This window comes from Chionomys nivalis, chromosome 3 (genome assembly GCF_950005125.1).
Source record: "Chionomys nivalis chromosome 3, mChiNiv1.1, whole genome shotgun sequence".
NCBI lineage: Eukaryota > Metazoa > Chordata > Mammalia > Rodentia > Cricetidae > Chionomys > Chionomys nivalis.
In genome coordinates, this window is record NC_080088.1 from 37794976 (window position 1) to 37815780 (window position 20805).

At 42.2% G+C, this 20805-nt stretch overlaps 1 protein-coding gene across 1 annotated transcript; it reads left to right on the forward strand.

Annotated features, from left to right (window-relative positions):
• The first annotated feature begins 13167 nt into the window (after window positions 1-13167).
• On the forward strand, window positions 13168-16186 carry LOC130872218 (ferritin, mitochondrial-like). The gene is made up of 4 exons (XM_057766087.1): window positions 13168-13279; window positions 13699-13842; window positions 14743-14868; window positions 15912-16186. The coding sequence occupies exons 1-4, from the start codon at window positions 13184-13186 to the stop codon at window positions 16062-16064; spliced, it is 519 nt and encodes a 172-aa protein (XP_057622070.1). The 5' UTR covers window positions 13168-13183; the 3' UTR covers window positions 16065-16186.
• Window positions 16187-20805: the final 4619 nt, after the last annotated feature.

Genomic DNA, 20805 nt, shown 5'->3' on the forward strand with positions numbered 1-20805 from the left:
GCAAATCAAGACAAGCTATTGTCATTGTTTTTTTTTTTGTTTGTTTGTTTGTTTTGGTTTGGTTTTTTTTTTTTTTTATTTTCGAGACAGGGTTTCTCCGTAGCTTTTGGTTCCTGTGCTGGAACTAGCTCTTCTAGACCAGGCTGGCCTCGAACTCAGAGAGATCCGCCTGCCTCTGCCTCCTGAGTGCTGGGATTAAAGGCGTGCGCCACCACCTCCCAGCAGACTCAAACACTCTTAAAACACACACACACAGACACACATACACACCTCTGTCTCCCCCCACCTCTCTCTCTCCTCTTTTTCTCTCCTCTCTCTCTCTCTCTCTCTCTCTCTCTCTCTCTCTCTCTCTCTCTCCCTCTCTCTAGGATTTTCAAGACAATGTTTCTCTCTGTACCTCTGGTCATCCTGGAACTCTCACTGTAGACTAGGCTGGCCTCAAACTCAGAGATCCGCCTGCCTCTGCCTCCCGAGTCTTGCGATTAAAGGTGCGCCAACACCTCCACCCAGATTTCCCTCTCTTAATAAATACACAGCAATGGTCCTGACAAACTTTGACTAATAATTTTTTGCATCTCATATAGCTGTCTCAAAATGATAACAGTGTGATTTTCTGGGTCAATAAAGTCTCTTATAATTTCACTTAAGTTTGGCTTCCATGGTGGCCACTCACTTTTTCTTTCCTTCCTTCACTTTCATCCTTGTTAAACAATTACGTTTTTCAATCATTCATTTTAATAAAATGTCACATGGGTCTACCCCTTGGAGGTAAGGAAGCAGCATTAGTTATACGCATTGTACCCTGAACATATATTGAGCAGGTTCAGAAAGTAACACCATTGATCAGTGACCACAAAGAACACTGTTTTTACCTAGTGATTTGTGAGCCAAAGAGACAATTTAAAGTACTTTGCACAATAAGCCAAAGTTGCATAACTGACCTTTGAATTGTGTAGTTGGGGAACGGGGAATAACCGAGGCAAGGTAATTAACTGTAATCTGTGCGTGCTGGAACTGGAGCGAGCAATGCAAGGACTGATAGCAACTGCTTTCCAGCTCACTGCCTTGGTTCATAATCACTGAAGTCCCATCAAGAAGGACCATAAAGGAAACATGGTTGTCAACACAGCCAGTGGCACTTCTGCAAGAATTGTAATATTTCATTAACTAGAGTTATTGAAGCACAGCAAATTGTTATCATAATTCCCATGAATAATCAGCACACGAAAAAAATATAAAGTGTCCGAATAACGAAAGTATCCTGTGAGCAAAAGAGCTATTTTCCACTCAAAATCCAGTCTTCTTTTTTTCTGCCTCTAACAAGAGTACTCTGGGTTTGAACAGACATTAAGCTCTTACTCACAAGGAATCCCCAATCCCAATCTCTCTTGACACTTTTGACCCAATTGTAGACGGTGAGACATGAAGACGTGTGTGCCACTTCCGGGTTTGGCCCCTAAAGGAAAGAAGGTACTCCTCTATGGCTGGGATATAGATGTAAGGGTGGGGACTAGATCGGCTGCTCCGAATCCATTCTACGCTAGAATGTGCGGTCTGAGCAAAGAGCTAGTCCAGTGTTCCACACCCACAGACAGCTGCCTGTTGACGGTTGCATCAGAAAGAACAAACTTCACCAGTGTTTGATCCTCTGTCCTTGGGGACTTTGGACGATAGGCACTTGACTCCAGCCTGACAAGTGTTACTTATGTCCTGTTTGGGGATAACAATCCAGTATGGAGAAGGGGAGATCTATACATGTATCTTGCTATATGGGTGTAACATATAGTAGAACATATATAGTTCATGGATTCTCTTCCTTCCAACTTTGATCTAAAGAGGACAAGAGGAAAGGATAAGGGACGCATGTCTACAGTTATTCTTGTGAAATAAGCTGAGCAGGCCCTGCAGCTACGGTGAGTGACCTCGCCACTAACATGGCGGCTGTAAGTTTCCCTCCAATAAGGTGGGATGTGGGCTTCCAGAAATAAAATTGAATTTTGTGGTGGAGAGATGGTTCAGTGGGTAAAGGTGCTTGCCCCAAATCTGACGAATTACCTAATTTTGATCCTTGGGACCCACATGGTTTAATAAGAGAATTAACTTTCGATCTCTGCAAGTGCTTTCCTACGTACACACACATATGCATATACACATAAATAAACAAACAAACATATAAATACATCGTGCGCAATTTAAATTTTTAATGAATTTTAGTTCCCAGGACTAAATGGGTACTAATGACAGTCATTTGGTATTATCCGTATACTAGTGACAAAGTTCAACTGAATTTAAAGACTCAGTCATCATGATGAAAATAATTCATCCTTCTATATCTGTAGAATACATGCATCACAAAATCTGGCTCATACACGGGAGAATTTGAAAGGAGGAGAGAGAGAAGATGAAAGTGATGTAAATATTGTAACCTCAAAAATTATTTTAACCCTAATTCATTAACTAAGAATGGTGTAATAGTCGAGGATAGCCACTAGAGGGCACTCGCCTACTACTAGTCCTCAAATGTTGAACTCTCTAAGACTGCCTTTGAGTCTGCACTTCAGTGAAACATACTTAAAAGCATGGTGAACAGGATGGCTCGCGGAGCTTAAATGGCAGGCATTGAAACCTGACTTTGTCACTCATGAACTTGGGTGGTGTTTATTTTAGTATCCTGAGCTGTTGTCACCAAGTTGATTTAAAGCACAAAAGCAGAACAATTATTGACATTTCATCAGGAGTACTATTTTAATAAAGGTGTTTGCTGAATTTCTCTGTGAACCACTGGGCACAATATTATATAAAAAATAAAAACGGTGATTGTCTTGTAGAGCTGCCAATCCAAACGTAAGTTCTGATCCTCAGCTGCAGCCATCATGGAGAGCCGTTAATCAGGGCTGTGGGGCAGTGGATGAGTAAGGTAGGGCTGCTCTTTACATGCGGTTTTGGACTTTATGCTTTCCTCAGAAGGGAGTGGGATCTGTTACACAAGGCATTGAGGCAGAGGTCGGATAGCAAGACCAGATGTATGCTTGAGATGATCACTATAGGAGAGGAGGAGGTGGAGATGAAGGATGGATGAGTCTGGGGTCAAGTAATTTGGAAGCAGAGGTCAGTATAAGATTTCCTTGTTCTGGACTGGGCAGTGGTGGTGCACACCTTTAATCCCAGCACTTGGTGAGGCAGAGGCAGGCAGATCTCTGAGTTTCAGGCCAGCCTGGTCTACAAGGCAAGTTCCAGGACAGCCAGGACTACACAGAGAAAACTTGTCTCACAAACAAATGAACAACAACAACAACAAAAATGCCCCCTTTCTAATCTAAGAAAGAATCTTCAGAAAATACTACAATTATTTATATCTATGACTCTGATGATAACTTGAACTTTATAAATATGTTTTCTTCTTATGGGATAAACATAGCCTTGGGAGTTTAACGGAACCTAGTGAAAAACTTTGCACAAACCTTCCCTGATTTATACACAGTGCATATTATAAAGACATCTTGCAGGCTCCTTCCTAAGTTCTGGGCATTCAGTCCTCCAAGGAGAAGGTTGTGATCTTTGCAACTATAGGGGAAAGCAGAGCTGCTTTTCCCAGAACAAAGAGCCAAGGAGGACAAGCACTTCTCAGATAGCCTGGCAGAGCCATAGCTAATGTGATGGGTTTCCAAGAACTCAAAAGATACTGAATACATTTCAGTCCACTTTATCACCCTGAGCCAGAATGGGTGAGGCTGCGGAGGCAGGGGTGGAAGGGGGCAGCCACGAAAGAGAGAGCGGGTAGTGTGGTTTGGATCTAAAACATACTTCACACACTCAGGTCTTGAATGCTCATTCCTCAGCTGATGGTAATATGTTTGGAGCCTGTGGAATCTTTGAGAGGTGGAGACCAGCTGGAAGAAACACATAGCTAGGGATAGCCCTGGAAAACAATGGTCAGCCCTGGGTTCTCCCATGCTGTCTGCTTCCTGGCCTCCTGCCATGCGAACAGCATCTCCCATGTGCCTGAGGCCCTACAAACTGACCATGTGCCTGTGTCTCCATGGCATCTTCGCCATAAAGGACTGAAACTCTCTGAAATTGTGAACCCAATAAATCTACCCTCCTTTAAGTTGTCCAGTATTGTGGCCCCAGTGAATGAGATTAACTGATATAGATTAATGGTGCCAGAGATTAGGGCCATTTGCTATGATTAATCCTGCCCATGTGGCTAAGTCTTTGAAACTGGTGTGGGAGACAAATTCGGGAAAAAGTGGGAATGTGGGCTGGAAAACCCAGAGCAGGAGCTAAGTATAATTGGATAGCCATTCCAGTGGGAGCTCAGAAAACTAAAATGCTGAAGCAAAATGGAGATAATAAAGGCTGTGTTCATAAAGTTTCAGATAAGGTCTCTACTGGGATAAAACTAGAGGCTAGTAATGTTACAGACTGGAAAATAATTGGCCAGTGTTTTACTGATGTTGTGATCATTTGAGTGATGTTGAATTCAACTAGGAAAAGGAAATTTCAAGACAGTATAGCACTTGGGATGTGGAGGGGCCATTGCTAATTGTACAAGCTCCAAATAGAACAGGATCCAGGAAGTGGCCATATGGGCGACAAACATCAAATCCATAAAGATGGGACTGCCAAACGAATATCATGACATCATCAATCCCCTTGCTGGACATGGAGTTACAGAATGTTATGTTTACCTTGATGGGTTTTGGTCTGTATTATTCCCATCCCTTGTTTCTATGTCCCTGTTTCTCCCTTTTTGCATGGGAATATTTGCTCTGTGCCTGTATCTTAGAAGCATCTCTTTGTCTCTATTTTTCATAGAATCACAGCTGAGGGACAACCTTGAGTCTCAGTAGAGACCCTGGACTGAGATGTTTGAATAACATAGGAAAAGTTAAGACCATGGTGATGCTTGAGGTTGGGCTGAATGAACTGTGAATTAATTATATGATTGCCATAAGTCTTTGGAGACAGAGAAGTACACTTCTCATGATGCAGGCTTCTCTATTGAATTAGCTAGTATTGCCATTTGCTTTCAGAGACTGTGAAATGTCTGTGAAGTGTGGCTTAAAACCCTAAGTAAGTCAATGGGGAGAGAGGGAGTCAGTCTTTGAAGATGATGCCTGGTCCCCACTTTGTATCATATTCTGTGCTTTCTGATCCTCTGTTATATGAACAGCCTTAATTCCATGGACCCATTCCCATAAACTGAGTCGCTCCACCATGCCTTCCACAGTGGCAACCTTAACAGAAGTAAAGAGTGCCTGAGATCGCCTTGGTTCTATCTAGAACTCACCAACAGTTTATGCTATTTTCAAATTAGTGGTACCAGGGGAAAAGAGGTACATCTGTTTTCTCTCTAGCACCTGAGTGATGACTAGAAATGGCTCCACAAGGGAGGAGTTCTCACCTTGGGACTCTTTTGCCAGGAGTCAGCCCCAACTTTACATTTTTCTGAGCCTCGTCTATTTCCCTCATACCTAGTCACTAAGCGAAAAACGTGCTTGATATAAACAGACAAAACTGCTCTTCCCTCTGTCAAAATCTGACAAATTACAGACTCTTGGGGTTTTATCTGACACTTTTTTTTAAGATAAAAGGAATCGAATGTAATAACTTTCACTTTTTACTATCAAATTATTTGAAATTAAATGCTGTGAAGAAGCTCATTTAAAACATGAATGCATGTCTGAGCTGGCTTTGTTGTTGAAAGTTTTGGGTTGGACATGTCTCTGTTGTTTGTCACACTTAAACACTAGGTGGTATAAATGGCTTCTTTGAATTGTCAGAATAAAGAGAAGCATGAAAGTCATGATGAAGCGAATTCTGCCTTCCTATAGAGGGTAGGAACAAATCTCAAATAGTAACAGCTATTTGGCTAGCATAGAAGAGTGCTATGCATCGTTATAAAGATAAAACTCAAGACTGTTATTTCAACTCATGGTGAAGAATGAGATCAGAAGGATTTTTTAGGTCATTTTTGGGAGTGGGATCAATGACAAAGCAAAGGAGGGGACCTCACAGGACAGATTAGAGAGTTCTCCAGCAGTCATCTGATGCGCTATGGCTGACTGTGAGAGAAAAGTGAAATCCAGGAGTGGTCTTAAAGAGAGCTGAAGGAAGTTCGATACCCCCGAATGGTAGAAAAGAAATGAGACAGAAAGGTGACTCCATGTGAGCAGGACCCCTACACAGAATTCAACACTGTGGAGTCAGAGCTTCCCGAATGCTGGTCCAGGGATCAGCAAGCACACTTCCTATGGAGATGCTCTCTGCGCCTTCATAGTGAAAACTTGGATGTTATAGCTAAGTGTCACCTACGATATCTTGTCTGAGCTTGCCAAGTCAAAAGACCTTGCATTTTCTTATCTCTGGGAATCCACCATTCTACACTGAGTTGGTGCGTATCTGCTTCCAGAACCAGTTTGGCCCTGAAGAAGCAAGAGTATTTGGGGAAGGGAGTGCTGAGAGTTCTTTGTAATGTCGGGCTGGTGTGTGAAGCATGGATTAAGAAATATCTCTTCCTGGCGAGATGCCAGGGGAAGCACAGTTACATATACCACGAAAGGAGTGGAGTCTTGGAACTCCAAAAAACGGGTGGTAGGTTGTGTGGAACCTGCCTATGGCCATCCCCAGCATGGATAGCTGCCTCCTGTAGAATCTTTCCCCTCTCCAAAGGGGCAGCATATGCTGTAAGAACCAGCACTGACTCTCTATCAGTTACTTTTCTGTTGCTGTGATAAATCCCTATGACCAAGGGCAACTGTAAGAGTCTGTCATGGTAGGTTAGCATGACAGCACACAGAAGTCTTGGTGGCCAGAGCAAGGAGTTGAAAGAATACATCTCAACCACCAGCACAAAGCAGAAGGGTGATCTAAAAGTAGCACGAGGATATACATTATCAAAGCTTACCCCCCCCCCCGTGACACACTTCCTAAACCTTCCAAACATTGCTACCAACTGAGGACCAAATCACCTCACAGACATGCCCCATGGTTTGCTTCCTAGGTTGATCTAAATCAGTGATCCTCAACTTCCCTAATGCTGTGACCCTTTAATGCAGTTTTTCATGTTATGGTGATCTCCAACCATAAAATTATTTGTTGCTACTTCATGACTGTGACTCTTCTACTGTTATGAATCATAATATAAATATCTGGCATGCAGGATGTCTAATATGTGACCTCTGTGGTTGAAAATCTCTGATCTAAATTATTTCAGGTTGATGAGCAAGATGAACCATCATAATTATGCTCCTCGTTAACTTAAAACCTAAACATATTATTTTAAAACCGAAACATCATCTTTCCCTGGCCCCTACAGGTTTATAATGGAAAATACATTCATTTCAATTTCAAAAGCATCAAGTCATTAAGAACTGCAACACTCTTTAAAAAATCAAAGTTTATTTTTTTTGAGACTCAAGCCAATATCTATCTACCTACCTACCTACCTACCTACCAACCTATCTATCTATCTATCTATCTATCTATCTATCTATCTATCTATCTATCATCTATCTATCTATCTCTCCTTTCTTCTCGCTTTCCTCTCCCCTCCCCCACCCTGGTTTTTCAAGACAATATTTCTCTGTGTAGCCCTGTCTGTCATTGTCCTGGAACAACTTCTGTAGATCAGACTGGTCTTGAATACACAGAGAACCACCTGCCTCTGCCTCCAGAGTGCTAGGATTAAAGGTGCACCTCCACACCTGGCTGAACCCAATCTCTTAACTAGGAGCCTTTGTGGAAGGAAATGTTCCAATATAAAAGTGTTACAATATAGCCGGGCGATATAATCCCAGCACTCGGGAGGCAGAGACAGGCGGATCTCTCTGAGTTCGAGACCAGCATGGTCTACAGAGCTAGTTCCAAGACAGGCTCCAAAGCCACAGAGAAACCCTGTCTCAAAAAACCAAAAAAAAAAAAAAAAAAAAAAAAAAGTGTTACAATATAATATTGTTACAATGGCTCTCAATGACTATCCCCATTCCAAAATGGAGGAATGGGGGCATAGCAAGGAAAGGTAGGACAAAAACAAGACCAAAACCCCATAGAGAAAACATCGAGCCCTATTGTGACATGTCTGGCATCCCTGGGCTCCAAAGGGTTTGGTAGCTGCCCCCTTCCAGCTTTATTACCTGCAACACGCATAGCCTCCTCTTGGCGTGGACTGCACTTCATACTTGGATTTATCTTGGCAGAAGTCAGTTTTTCATCTCCAACATCCTGTGGCATCCGTCAAACCCCAGGCTCTACCTTTACAGTTTCAAGCAATGGCCTTGTGGGACCTCCTTGCAGAGACTGCGGCCCTGCCACACATTGCCTGTCTGCAGAAGACTTTGGGAATCTCGACCCATAACTCCCTCATTTTTGTAACTTTCATGCCTGCAAAACCAGTACCGCCTAGTTCTACTACCAGCTCAAGGTGTAGACTGGCCCTTTAGGAATGGAGTCTCAACTACCATTACATGCCTAAAGAAACATTTTCTCCAGTGGTTCAGTTCAGTCTGTCTCATTTCAAATAAATTTTCATTTTACAACCTGGGGACTTTGATAGGCAGAGTCTTACCTTCAGGACATCTTACTATTATCCCAGGTCAGAGGAATGGGTTTCTCTTTAACAATGCTAATAGCAGGGGCTGGAGAGATGGCTCAGAGGTTAAGAGCATTGCCTGCTCTTCCAAAGGTCCTGAGTTCATTTCCCAGCAACCACATAGTGGCTCACAACCATTTGTGTGGGATCTGGTGCCCTCTTCTGGCCTGCATGCATAAACACAGACAGAATATTGTATACATAATAAATAAATAAATAAATAAATATTTTAAAAAATAATGCTAATAGCATTAATAAAGACAGATTAGAGTTGTTTTCATACTAACCCTGTCTCTATCTTTAAACTCAGTCTCCTTTCTGCACGAAACTACATACTTTTCTTATTTTTCTGCTGTTTGTTGTTCTTTCTGTCTGGGGACCTCGATGAAAACAATGAGCAGCAATTGTGACACAGCCTTAATGCTACCCTGCCCTGATACTTCTTCCCTCTCACGAATTAGACCATTGTTTCTAAACTTGGCCTCACTCAAGCTGTGAAGACACAGTCAGGATGCAGCCGGATTCTTCACCTGACCACAACCCAAATAGCCACCAGTCCTGTTCTTGACAGAATTCACGTCTCAGTCTGAAGTATCATACCAGGCTTCTACTGTCTGTCTCTCTCTTATGCTTGTCTTTCACTCCCCAACAGAATGTTTCATTGAGTTCTGCTCATTGCATTCTAGTGCTCTCCAAATGCTTACGGATTCCTATGGCAAGTCAGTTCTAAAGGCCTCTAGACTACATAGTCGGGTTTATCTCAGCAACTGTTCTACAAATAGTACCCACTTTCTGGGTAAGTTTCTTTTCTCATTAGAAAGACAAAATGCCTCATGAAGGCAAACTAAGGAAGAGAGTCTTTTGCCTTATGCTTTAAGAAGATATAGTCCATCATGGCAGAGATGTCAGCGCAGTAGGACCATGAGGCAGTTGGTTATAAACATAATAAAAAATATGAAAAAAAGCTCACTTAATATAAAACGCCATTAGTGGGGATTTGTTATAAGAAAGGTGGTGGGAAAAGCAAGCGCCTAAAGAACATCTTCCCCACAAGGTTTAATATCACATTCCTGTTGCAGTCAGCATGTCAGTCCTTGCCAGTGACGTTCACACGAGCCAACCACCGCCTCCATCATCCTTCTCCTCACACCTGAACGAATCCTGCACAGCCGTTCAATCATAGGATGCCATTGGTGGCATTGGTTCTGCAGTTTCTGTTTTCATTTTTTCCAGTGGTTTGCGTCAAACTATGCTGGCATCAAACCAGACACATACTCACCAAAAACAGCGACAGCATGTTTTTTTCTCATCAAACACTACACATTAGTTCCTCGGCAGAGAAGGAACTGTAGCCGTCCAGGGAAACTGATCTCAACAAGCATTGTCCACACCACAGACTAGCATAGGAGGGTGGGTTTTTAAGGGTTTGTTCTATTTTCTGTTGCTGAGATTGTTAGTTTGGGTAGTAATGATGTTAATGGTGGTGGCAGTGTGTGTGTGTATATGTGTGTACAAATAAACAATGAAAAATTCATGTGATGATCTGATGTCTCTCTCGTTGTAATAAGTATTTACCAGTGTACGTGCTAATAATATAGACATTCTAGTCTGATTAGTGAGATCATAATTTCCCATCTCTTGGGGTAAGATTAGGTTGCTTTTCAGTGGGTGAAAGTCACATTTTTCACTAGGATGTACACTTTGGGGTACCACAAAAAGCATTCGCCAAATTAAAGTACAGGTGTGGGTACTACAGTTATGATAGAGACATGTTGTCAATGCTGTGTTTGTGTCTCCAGAAAGTGGTTAAAGCCCTGTTGAACTCTATTCCCTGGTCATCTTCTTTTCTATGACTATTTAAGCATTTGCATATGTATCCAATATAATGTGATGTAACAATGACTCCTCATATTTCACTGATCCTATAATAGGGGTGATTTGTACTTTCCTAAGAAGACATTAAGGCTATATATAGTCAGTGATCTCTTAGTCAATCACAGACTGTTCATTTTTAAAACTGTAATTCATATATTTTATGACAATTATACATAATAAATATATTTGAGGTTGTAGGGGTTGATTTAGAAAAAAATAGCTGTACCTGAAAGCCTACAGAACGTCTATCATACTTTATTACAGCAAAAATTATTATAAAGGCTATAAAGATATGTAAAGCAAAAAAGAAACCACTGAAGTTCTTTAAAAATGGATAAATAGCAACATAAGCAGCATTCCTTAGTATGATGGCTATTCTGGGTTGTCTACTGGGGTGTTTCTGGAATGCCAGAAATGGAGGGCATACTTGTGATCTTGAGGCAGGAAGACACACCTTTAATCTAGGCCACACCTTCAACTGGAAGCCTGTGGAAGGACAATGGAAGGAAGGTTTTCTTCTTTGGCTGGTTGCCCTTGAATTGGAGCCTACTTCTTTGACATTTCAGCTTATTCAGAAGACGGGCTGAAACACCCAGCCTCATGGCACTGAGAAACCACGCGATTTTTGTACCTTCCGTTCACAGCTAGCCATTGCTGGACTGCAGTCTATAAGTCATTTCAATAGATTCCCTTTCTATAGAGAGAGGAGATTACTTCCTTAAGTTCCGTGGCTCTAGAGAACCCTGCCTAAACCACTTAGTAATATCTAGCCTCAGGATACAGCTAGTGTTCCTTCATATGTGTGTATATGTGTGTATATTCCTTCATATGTGTGTATTCCTTCATATGTGTGAATTATTCCTTCATATGTTGTATAAAGTTTATAAGACTATAAATACATCTATTCAGTTATGTCTTGTCACAGAAGGAATAGTAGAATCATGCCACTTTTGTGTGGAGGTATCATTACAGTATCTTAGAATCCTGCAAAGATAGCCAACTGATCATAAAAGTCTTGCTAAACTAAAATCTACAGTCTGTCGATTCATTCACATAAAAACTGCATCATACAGAGAGTAACAAACCAAACGTTTTATCAATAACCCTTATTACTCACACAGTATTCTGATATTCTGAAAAATTTCATGAACTGGGGGAGGAGGAGTTGGGTCATGTTTTCCTCAGCTGTGAGCAGAACCAATGGACAATATTTACAGCTTCTATGTTCCTTCCCCTTGGCCTGCTCTGACCTTCAGAGTCCAGTATCCCCAAATGTCTTAGCATTTTTGCTTCCCAAGGACTCTGCCACGGAGGTCCTGCAGTTTAGACATGTCAGGGTAACACAGTGACCTCTGGAGAATCTTCCTTTCCTCTCCTACTCAAAGTTCACCAGCAGCATGGCTTCTACCTTACAGAATTTCACTAGGAGCTTTTGGGGAATATTTTTGAAACCTTTCTTCTCAAGGTGTATCCCTTGATGGGGAGCATCTGGCAGCAGCTTAGAGACACAGTGTATCAGACTCCACCAATCACAGTTCTGTAGCTGAACCTAAGTCCCAGCTGATTCCTATGTAAACTATGGTTTGAGAGGCACTGTCTTAAACTCTCTCTCTTTCTAAAATGGAGGCATAAATTCAATGGGGGCTAAGAACAGTGTTACATCAGGAAACAAGAGACACAAGTGAAGTGACATTTTTATAGTCTTCCTTAAGATGACTTTGTGTGTGAAACTCTGCCCAGCTTTGAAAGCTTAGCTCCTTCACTGACTCGTCCTCCCTCACGAAAGTGCTCACCCCCATGACCTCACAGAGATAGACTTTTGGATACATGTAATTTCCACTTGTATTCATGCAGACATAACTTAGGTCCAAGTAGAGATCCACCAGACATATGGAACATTTGGACTTTTACGTACATAGAAAATACACTGTTATTAATCAGTGCTGGTTCAACACACTACCTAAAAGTAGCTCATTATGGATCATAGGAATGGTGAATCAAGTACAACAGTCCCTGGCCTCAGAAGATAATGATAATGAAGAAGTCGGCATCAGGCCAGATAGGAACTTCAGAGAGATGGAGTACGAAGGAACTCAACAGAGAAATTGAGAAACTACGACCTCACCTGGTAGCTGCAGCTGTTCTCCGGAAGATCTCCTCATTTCTGATTCCACTCCTCTGCCTTCCCTAGCAAGACAGATTTAGAATGCATGTTTTTTTCCAGAGACTCTGTCCTACTCTTCCTAAATGACATGATTTTGCTTTTTCAGAACCCTGCCTTATCCCACGCTAAGCTCAGCTGTGTGAAGCCTGCTGAGGTCTTATGCACAAAGTTTGGGGTCGTAAGGTAGGTTCTCTATGGAGCCAGCACGCTGAGCCATCATAGTTCTGAAGGGAGAGGGATGAGCAAAGGCAATGAATCCCTTTTGACAATACATGCTCTCCCAGGGCATATCAGCCTTCTCTAATCATATTTAGAAAGATCAGCCAGAACACTGAACGCAGAGATAATTAGAGTAACTCCTCCCCAGGTCTGCTTTGAACAGAGTGGTTCTTCCTTTCAGAAACACTGCCTTAGTTGGCGGGTCGGTTACTATCAGTTACAGCTGGAAGAAAATTCACCTTGTCATAAGAAGTGGGCTGACCTAACAGATTTAAGGAGCACTCCACAGCGGTGGGAAGCTCATTGTTTGGCTGAATTTTCCTAGTGCTGAGATGGATTTCTGCGACCCTTTTTCTAAAGAATGTGTAGATGCTTTGAACCAAGCTGTGGCTTACCACCTGCATATCTCCTGTGTGTATTTAGGAATGGTTAGTATGAACTGTTGAACTCCTATGTGGGAGGATCCTGCTCTGTTATGGGTGACAATGGATTTGTTAGCATTTAGAAATATTCCTAGGTATATTTGCAATTTGATACTAGGTAAAATGGCAACTCAGTTGGTTATGGTATTGATGTCTGTTGATTTAGAACTGTAATTGGAAATCATGGGTTAGGATGAGGAGAATACAACCTTTGTAGTAGGTCCCCAGAATTAAATGGGCATCAAACAGTTGTGTGAGGCAGAATTAATATGTTTATACTACTATGTGATTATTGGTATATTTTTAATGTAGACATGTTGGGATTAATGAATCTTTCACTGCATTCTGTCATGAATCTATTAATGCTAGAAACAAGACTAAGCTTCTCCCATCCCCAATTTCTCATAGTCTTACCTCTGTCCTAGGCCTACAGCTTTGTGGTTGATAAGAAAATGCCCCCTTTTGCCCGGTTCTTTGAAAGTCAGGCTGAAGCAAGGAGGGAAGTTGCAGATCAATTCCTAAAACGTCTATGGAAACGTAAGGGTAAGATCTGTCCTCCAATTCATAAGGTAACTATAATTTTACTGCGATCATCTCTCCAGGGCCTTGTCTAGGCCATGGAAATAATTGATTGCTATCTTGTTTATTAGTTTATTCATGTTCTTAGATGCTCTTCTTTGTAACAGAACTCTAGGGAAGCATGTGTCAATACCTTTGGGGGTAAAACGTAGTCACTGAATGCTTGTTTAGCTTTTCTCAATGAAGTACACAAAGAATTGTCTCTGCACAAGCAAACACCACCTGAGGATCCTGAGAAATGCAAATTCATGGACCTCAGCCCAGGCCCAAGTTATCTGTGAATGGGACCTCGGAGTTATATCTTAATACGTTCCTCATTCTGTCCTAACTTGATCCAAATGTTCCATAGACTGAGAAGCAGTATCCTCACAACGTCTTCATAGGCCCATTAATATCCTCTTTCCTATCACTGGTTGATCCACAGGTTCAGGTATCATCTCTCTTTTCAGTGCCGTACTTCATCTCATTTCTCAGGAAAGACACTCAAAAGAAAAAGTCTGAATCTCAGGGACATTACATTCCTGATTATCTAAAACGTTAATGTTTGTTTTTTTTAAATGAACCTTTATAAAGAGAAATATCTACTGATAAGAAAACAGAACTGTCATCACTATTCAACTCCAAACCTAGGAATAATTGAATACACACCTGGGCCATTTACCCTCAATGTCCTTGATTTGTAGCACATCAAACATTATCTCTGCAGGTGAAAAATTCTTGATCCCATCATTTAAATCAGTGTTTGCAAGTGAGCCATCCAGATTCAGCCGGTTCCAAGGCACTCAAGATTGCGGAAACTGTTGGATTGTGCACGTCTTATCGTTATATGTAAAGTAGAAATATAACCTGGCCCAAGGAAGGAAATTAACAACTCTGTTCCTCTCCAACAGAAGCCTAATATGAATGAAATAACCACTCCTACAGAAGCCCTAAAATTAGCTCAGGAGCTGGAAAGAACATTAACACAGATCCTGTTAAATCTAAACACGAGAGCTAGTCTGGATCGTGAATCTGATGTAAGTAGTTAATTGATTCTCCCAAGGTCATTTCTCACTTTTGGCTAGCAATTTGCCTATGAAGTGAGCAGACAGAAGTACATTCCACATTACGAATGTGTGTTTATCCTCAAGGAAGAACAGAAACTCATTTCTGGGTGTGACTAGGACCTGAGAGGTTAGAGATCTAAGGAAGGAAGGGTGCGATGCATTACAACATAGCTTTCGCAGAAGCAATGTGTTCTGGACAATTATACAAAATGGTCTGGTGCCACCTTGTAAATCTCCTTCAGAAATGCCTAAGCTCATTGATTTGAAACCCTCGGAAAACTCACTACCCCAAAACTGCTGGCACCCACCCACAGTTTATTTCGTTTAATATGCTTTGCGTGGAGTCTCCACTTGCTTTTGAAGCAAGTTGCAGGCGATGCTGCTGCCAGCTGGGAGGCACCATTTGCCATGTGATTGTTCTGTAGTCTTGATGAAACCTTCCTGGCTGGTGATGAAAATTCCTCCTCAAAGTAGAGTTCAGCTCACCAAGCCCTTAGTGTCTCAGGAAGTCCAAAAAAAAATTTACCATAGCACAAAAGTTCTCCATCCTAGTTAGACAATGTGCTCACCAAAGGTCTCTAAGGAGATGTCATAGTTGAACTTTAGGCCTGAATACTTAGCTTAGTCTTCAAAAAGGGGCTCTGGGTATCTATCTAGTCAAAGTCTCCATGTGATTCAAGGAAAGGGGATTGAAAAGTATGCAGGTAGAAGCTTGTTCCTTAAAGTCATATGGACCCCTGATAAAACACCCTGGCACTCTGGCAAACAGGTGCCTGTGTTTACATAGGGGTTTTGAAAGTCTTTGCTCAGTTCTTTTGGCCCTTCAATCTGCCTATGAATCATCTGGTCCTGCTCAGTACTCTATGTAGTGATTTAGTAGATTTCCGGCAGAACTTGAGATTCTGTGTATCTGCTGGGCTCGGGACAGTGGCTCACAGGTTACAATTTAGATAAACTGCCTCCCATTGAAGGCATGGTCCTTAATGAATGTTCTTCCCTGTTTATGTCTGTAGCTCTTAAGCTTCTTGACATCGTTGATCCAGAAACAGAAACGGAATGAAGATTATTTAAAATGTCAACTGAATTACCAGGAAAGAGTAGAAAGACAGAAACAAAAGAACATCCAGACTGAAAAACCTTCTACTTCATCAGGTGAAGGGATTTAACTCTGAAAGGCAAAGAAGCAAACCGGAGATCATAAAGTCAGTGATTTAAGAGTCTTCATCTCCCAATTGCTGAAGACTGCTTTCTTTTCTATTTTTCTAATGCTCATTTTTAAATAAAATTAAACCTGTTTTGCATTATAAATGTGACTTAAGAGTTTAATGCTTGAGAAAGTTTTGTTTTGCAAAACTTTAGTTTTACAGAACTTGGTACAAACATTATGAGGGCCCCCAAGGGACATTAAAATTGTTTTTCCTACCTTCACTTATGGTTCTCAAACATTCAATGACAAACGAGATTAGGGGAACTCAAATACAAGTGAATGGATAGAAATTAAGTGGTAAGCGTTAGCTTATGTGTATGGGTGTTTTGTCTGCATGCATATCTGTGGACCAAGTGCGTGCAGTGCCTATGGGGTCCAGAAGAGGGCGGCAGATCCCCTGGAACTGGAGTACCTGTTAGCTCCCCTCCGCGTGCTGAGAATCCAGCCCAGGTCTTTGAGAAGATTAGCCAGTGCTCTTAACATCTGAGCCAGCTCTCCAGTCAGTAACAGTTAAAAGTCTCCATATTCTGCCGTCATGTGTGTATGTATTTTAAACTTGAAAAGATTGGGGGGTTTTCTTGTTTTGTTTTTCGAATTAAATGCAGTTTGAAAACAAGGGCTGTTCGTGTAGAAAGGATGATTCCCCACCTGAAGGATGTACAGCAGATGGCTAATGTCATCTGGTTCCTTTTTATAAGCAGAGATAGACATGGGTGGAGCAGTTCTGTTGAACTTGTCCATATTGGGTTTCATGGTCTAAATTGATGAAGATGACTGATCAGGTCTCTTTCTCAAGAGGACACCAGATCTCATTACAGATAGTTGTGAGCCACCATGTGGTTGCTGAAAATTGAACTAGGGACCTTTGGAAGAGCAGGTAATGCTCTTAACTGTTCCACCCCATGTCTATCTCTGCTCCTGAACCTTGCAGTGTGAGTGCGTGTGTGTTTGTGTGTGTGTGTGTTATGCAAATGTCCTATTTAGAGCTAAGCCCTCCATTACCACTTCTGAGCACCTTGACCATATATGGATGCCTTTATTAGCTGTTGTCTGCTACAAACAGAAGTGCTACAAACAGAAATTTGTAGCAGACAACAGAGGCAGAGAGCACTAATCTCTGGGTATAAATGAAAGTATAAATATATAGCAGGCAGTTTGGTACCATGTCCCTTTAGCAAACCAGTAGTAGTTTGTAGCCCCTCCCCCAGTGTCTACAACCACCTCTAGACCTTTGTCCAGATTTCCAGTACTAGGCATGAATTCCATCCTGCAGAGTGAGCCTCATATCCCTTCAGAAAGTTGCTACCTCTATAGCAGTCATGTATTGTAGTGGGCATTGCTAGAAAAGTAGTTTTCCAGTTCACAGTTCTTAGGCCTTTGCTATTGACAGCTTTTTCTCCTTAGCAGTCTGTATAGCACCTCCTGGCCCTATGGAAACTGTCCAGCAAGGAGAAACCTTCCAGCTCAGTTCCCACTTGATTTCTCTCCATTTTGCAGTTGAAGTATGTCGTTTCTTCAACAAGGTAGTATTCTCTAGTTTATGGTGGGCATTCAAGAGCAGTGATAGTCTCCTGCCTTCTGTTGGGGTCTCCCTGACCCATAACTTATAAGGTAGTATCCTACACCTAGAGCTGAGATTTTCATTTAACAACCTATAGCTTCTGGGAACAGTGCTATCCACCCTGGCAGGGTACCACTCTTCAAACTGTTTATGTTTTGATTATCTTATCAAGTGGGTCTATTAGGGTTTCATTGTGTGAAAGTACTTTGGTGGATTGGGCTCAAGGAATGACACAAAGTCTCATGCTATACCTCACACAAGAGATTAATTGAGATGGGGGTAAACAAAGACAGCCTCTGATCAAGAGTGGAGGAAGGAGGGAACAGACTGTGAAGTCACTGGCTTTGTGAAGGGAATAGGGCAGATAATAGGGGGATATGTGACTCGTGACAGCAGAGATGGTGATGATGGTGGGTGGTGATGATGTGGCTGCCAGTGCTGAGTTACTGAAGGGGGTTGTGGGGGTGTTTCTGACATTCTTCCCTCTTGTTTACTATAAAAAGGAGAGGAGATAGAAAAGGGTGACTGGTGAGGCAGGATTGGGGGTGCTGTGTTCTTCCTGTTGGCTAGGAGTGGCGACATCTTCAGGGTTCTGTTGATCTTCACGAGCAGGATACATTATGTACGCATGAGTCCCCAGCTCTGTGGCTTCAGGTTGCTAATCTTGTAACAATAACTGATTGTTTAGAGTTTTTTTTTAATTCGTTGTTGAAGAAATTGATAATGCAGGGTACAATTGGTAAAAGCAGGAAAATGAGAAGGGGGGATCAGGAAGGGAAGTGTCTAATTCCATATGGGGTTCTCAAAGGGTCCAGGGATGGAGGCATCAAGTTGTTTTCTTACATTTTTGGAAGTCTGAAGTTGTTAGATCAAACTCCTCTCACCAAGATCCACATGACGCCGACTCTCATAAATTCTCCAACTGCCACATATACACTATGTGGTACATAGGTGCACACACACGAGAACTCACATACACATGGGTGCAGAGATAACTGCTTAAAAATGTAAAGCAAACAAAGGCATCCACTCACCTAGGAGAGTTACTGCTAGTGTGGGGTCAGAGAGCAAGGAAAGCTGGCAGCTATAATCTAGCTCATAGCTCCATGTGCACCTGGCCTAGATTGCAAGAACCAGGGAATCCACCGTGTCTGCGGAGATTGGTTGACAAGAAGAAAGCTGAGAAGTAGGATTGAAAGTATGCTGTGGAACCCAACAGAAAATTAAGAAAGCCTGCCTTATCATATACAACCCTGGAGGCAACTGTATTTTTAACTGCTAAGAGCACAATTGGGCTTTGAGAACACATATGAGCAAAAATATGGGGGCAGGAGAAATGGTTCAGCAGTTAGTAGCCCTGGTTCCTCTCCAGAGGTCCTGAGTTCAATTCTCAGCAACCTCATGGTGGCTCACAGCCATCTATAATGGGATCTGATGCCCTCTGCTGGCATGCAGGCATATAGGCAGATAGAGCATTCACACATTAAAGTAAACATAAATAAAAAAATACGATACAAACACACATCTGCCATCAAGTCTTAAATTTTCACTCAAGGCTTGCCGACTGCAAGTGCTGTGTGTGGGCCTGGGGATGCCCCTTCACCCCTAGTTCTAGTCCGTTAGAGCCTTGAGAGCTTCTGGAGATGAAGCAGGGCCTAGGCACTGCTTGCCCAAGGAGTTCTACAGGGAATCAGAGGAGCACCAACTGGTGAGATCCTGAAAAAAAAATCGTAGGGAAAGAACTGTCTGGGACCAAGTTCACATCCCTGTTCTGTGCTTAACACTGCCCACTTGATGACTTTCAAAACATAAAAACAGGAAAATCAAAGCGATTGTGTCATTAAGCCAGCAACAAAGTCCTGGCCTGGTAATTAAGACAGGTGGAATTTAAAAATTGCTTATTCTAGTGCAAGGTGCCGTCACATGTCTTACATTATTACTGATAAACAGGGAAAACCAACATCCACATTGCAGGCCATGCGTCCTATCTTCTTTTCTCCTCAGTTCTGCACAGAAAACATGAGAGCAGAAGCTAGTGCTTTTGACAGGCAGCATTCTGTTCCTGTAGAATACCAGGCCCTAGGAGGAAAGGCAAGATGAGAATCATCACTCCTGGTAGGGTCCAGTCATTCGCCTGTTAGAAATGTCTGGCACTTTCTGCTTAAGAGAAGTCACATTGAATAAAATAAATCTCTCAGGTCTATTTTTTATGGAACAAACAAAAAATCCTTTGCTTCTGATAATATAAAGCTAGTAAAAATCTAACTTTAGAACATTAGACAAGTCACAAAAGTTGGTCCTAAGCAAATAGTGTACTAGCTTCCAGTCTTCCCCATCCTAGTTCTGCTGTGCGAAAGCGTTATGCCGTGCTCAGGTGAGTCCTGAAAATGTCTGACTGGTGTGAGTCAAATCATCTTCCTGGGGCTTCAGACCACCCCTTGTATTAGTTGCTTTTCTTGTCACTGTTGAGACCATATGGAGTTTTGGTCTTCAGCTGCTCTTTCCTGCTAGAGCCTTCTGATTTGAGTTCCTAAAAGCTGTGCCTTGCCTTGAGGATCAGCGGATAAGGTTTTCACCTGTTGGCCCACTTGACTGTTGGGTATATAAGCCTCCATGGTGCTAGTGAATAAAGGGGTTCTTACCAGTGATTAGACGTCCATGTGTCTGTCTGTCTCTGTGTGTTTGTGTATTCAACCTCCAGCCCCTTGCCCAAAGCTCGCGAAAAGTATTGTAGCGCATAAAGCACAGACGGGGGCGCTGTGTGCAGCAGTCGCTGTAGCAAAATGCTTGTCAGAAGTCACGTGGAGAAGGAAGAATTCAGGTTGAACACAGTTTCAGGATGGGGAGGCACTGCAGTGTTCACCGTCCGGAAGTGGTTTCTGTCCATGGTAGCAGGGACACAAGGTATCTGGCTCAATATATCTATTAGGAAGTAGAGAACTTGAGCCAGAACGAGGACTAGCAATAATCATGCATCCCCACCCACGTGGCCTGTTCAGCTAACTACATCACATGTGGGAAAAGTTCCAAGACCTCCCTAACAGTAATCAGCTGGGGACTAACTCTTCAAACATATGAACCTGTGGGGGCAGCTCGCAGACAACCATAATAACCTCTGAGCAGGATACCTCAGTTAAGT

Bases quoted from the DNA above. Each gene is read 5' to 3' on its own strand.
- LOC130872218 (XM_057766087.1), top strand. From the start codon at position 13,184: ATGGATTTCTGCGACCCTTTTTCTAAAGAATGTGTAGATGCTTTGAAC. The intron at 13,843-14,742 runs GTAACTATAATT...CCTCTCCAACAG, and splicing joins TCTGTCCTCCAATTCATAAG to AAGCCTAATATGAATGAAAT. The intron at 14,869-15,911 runs GTAAGTAGTTAA...TTATGTCTGTAG, and splicing joins GTCTGGATCGTGAATCTGAT to CTCTTAAGCTTCTTGACATC.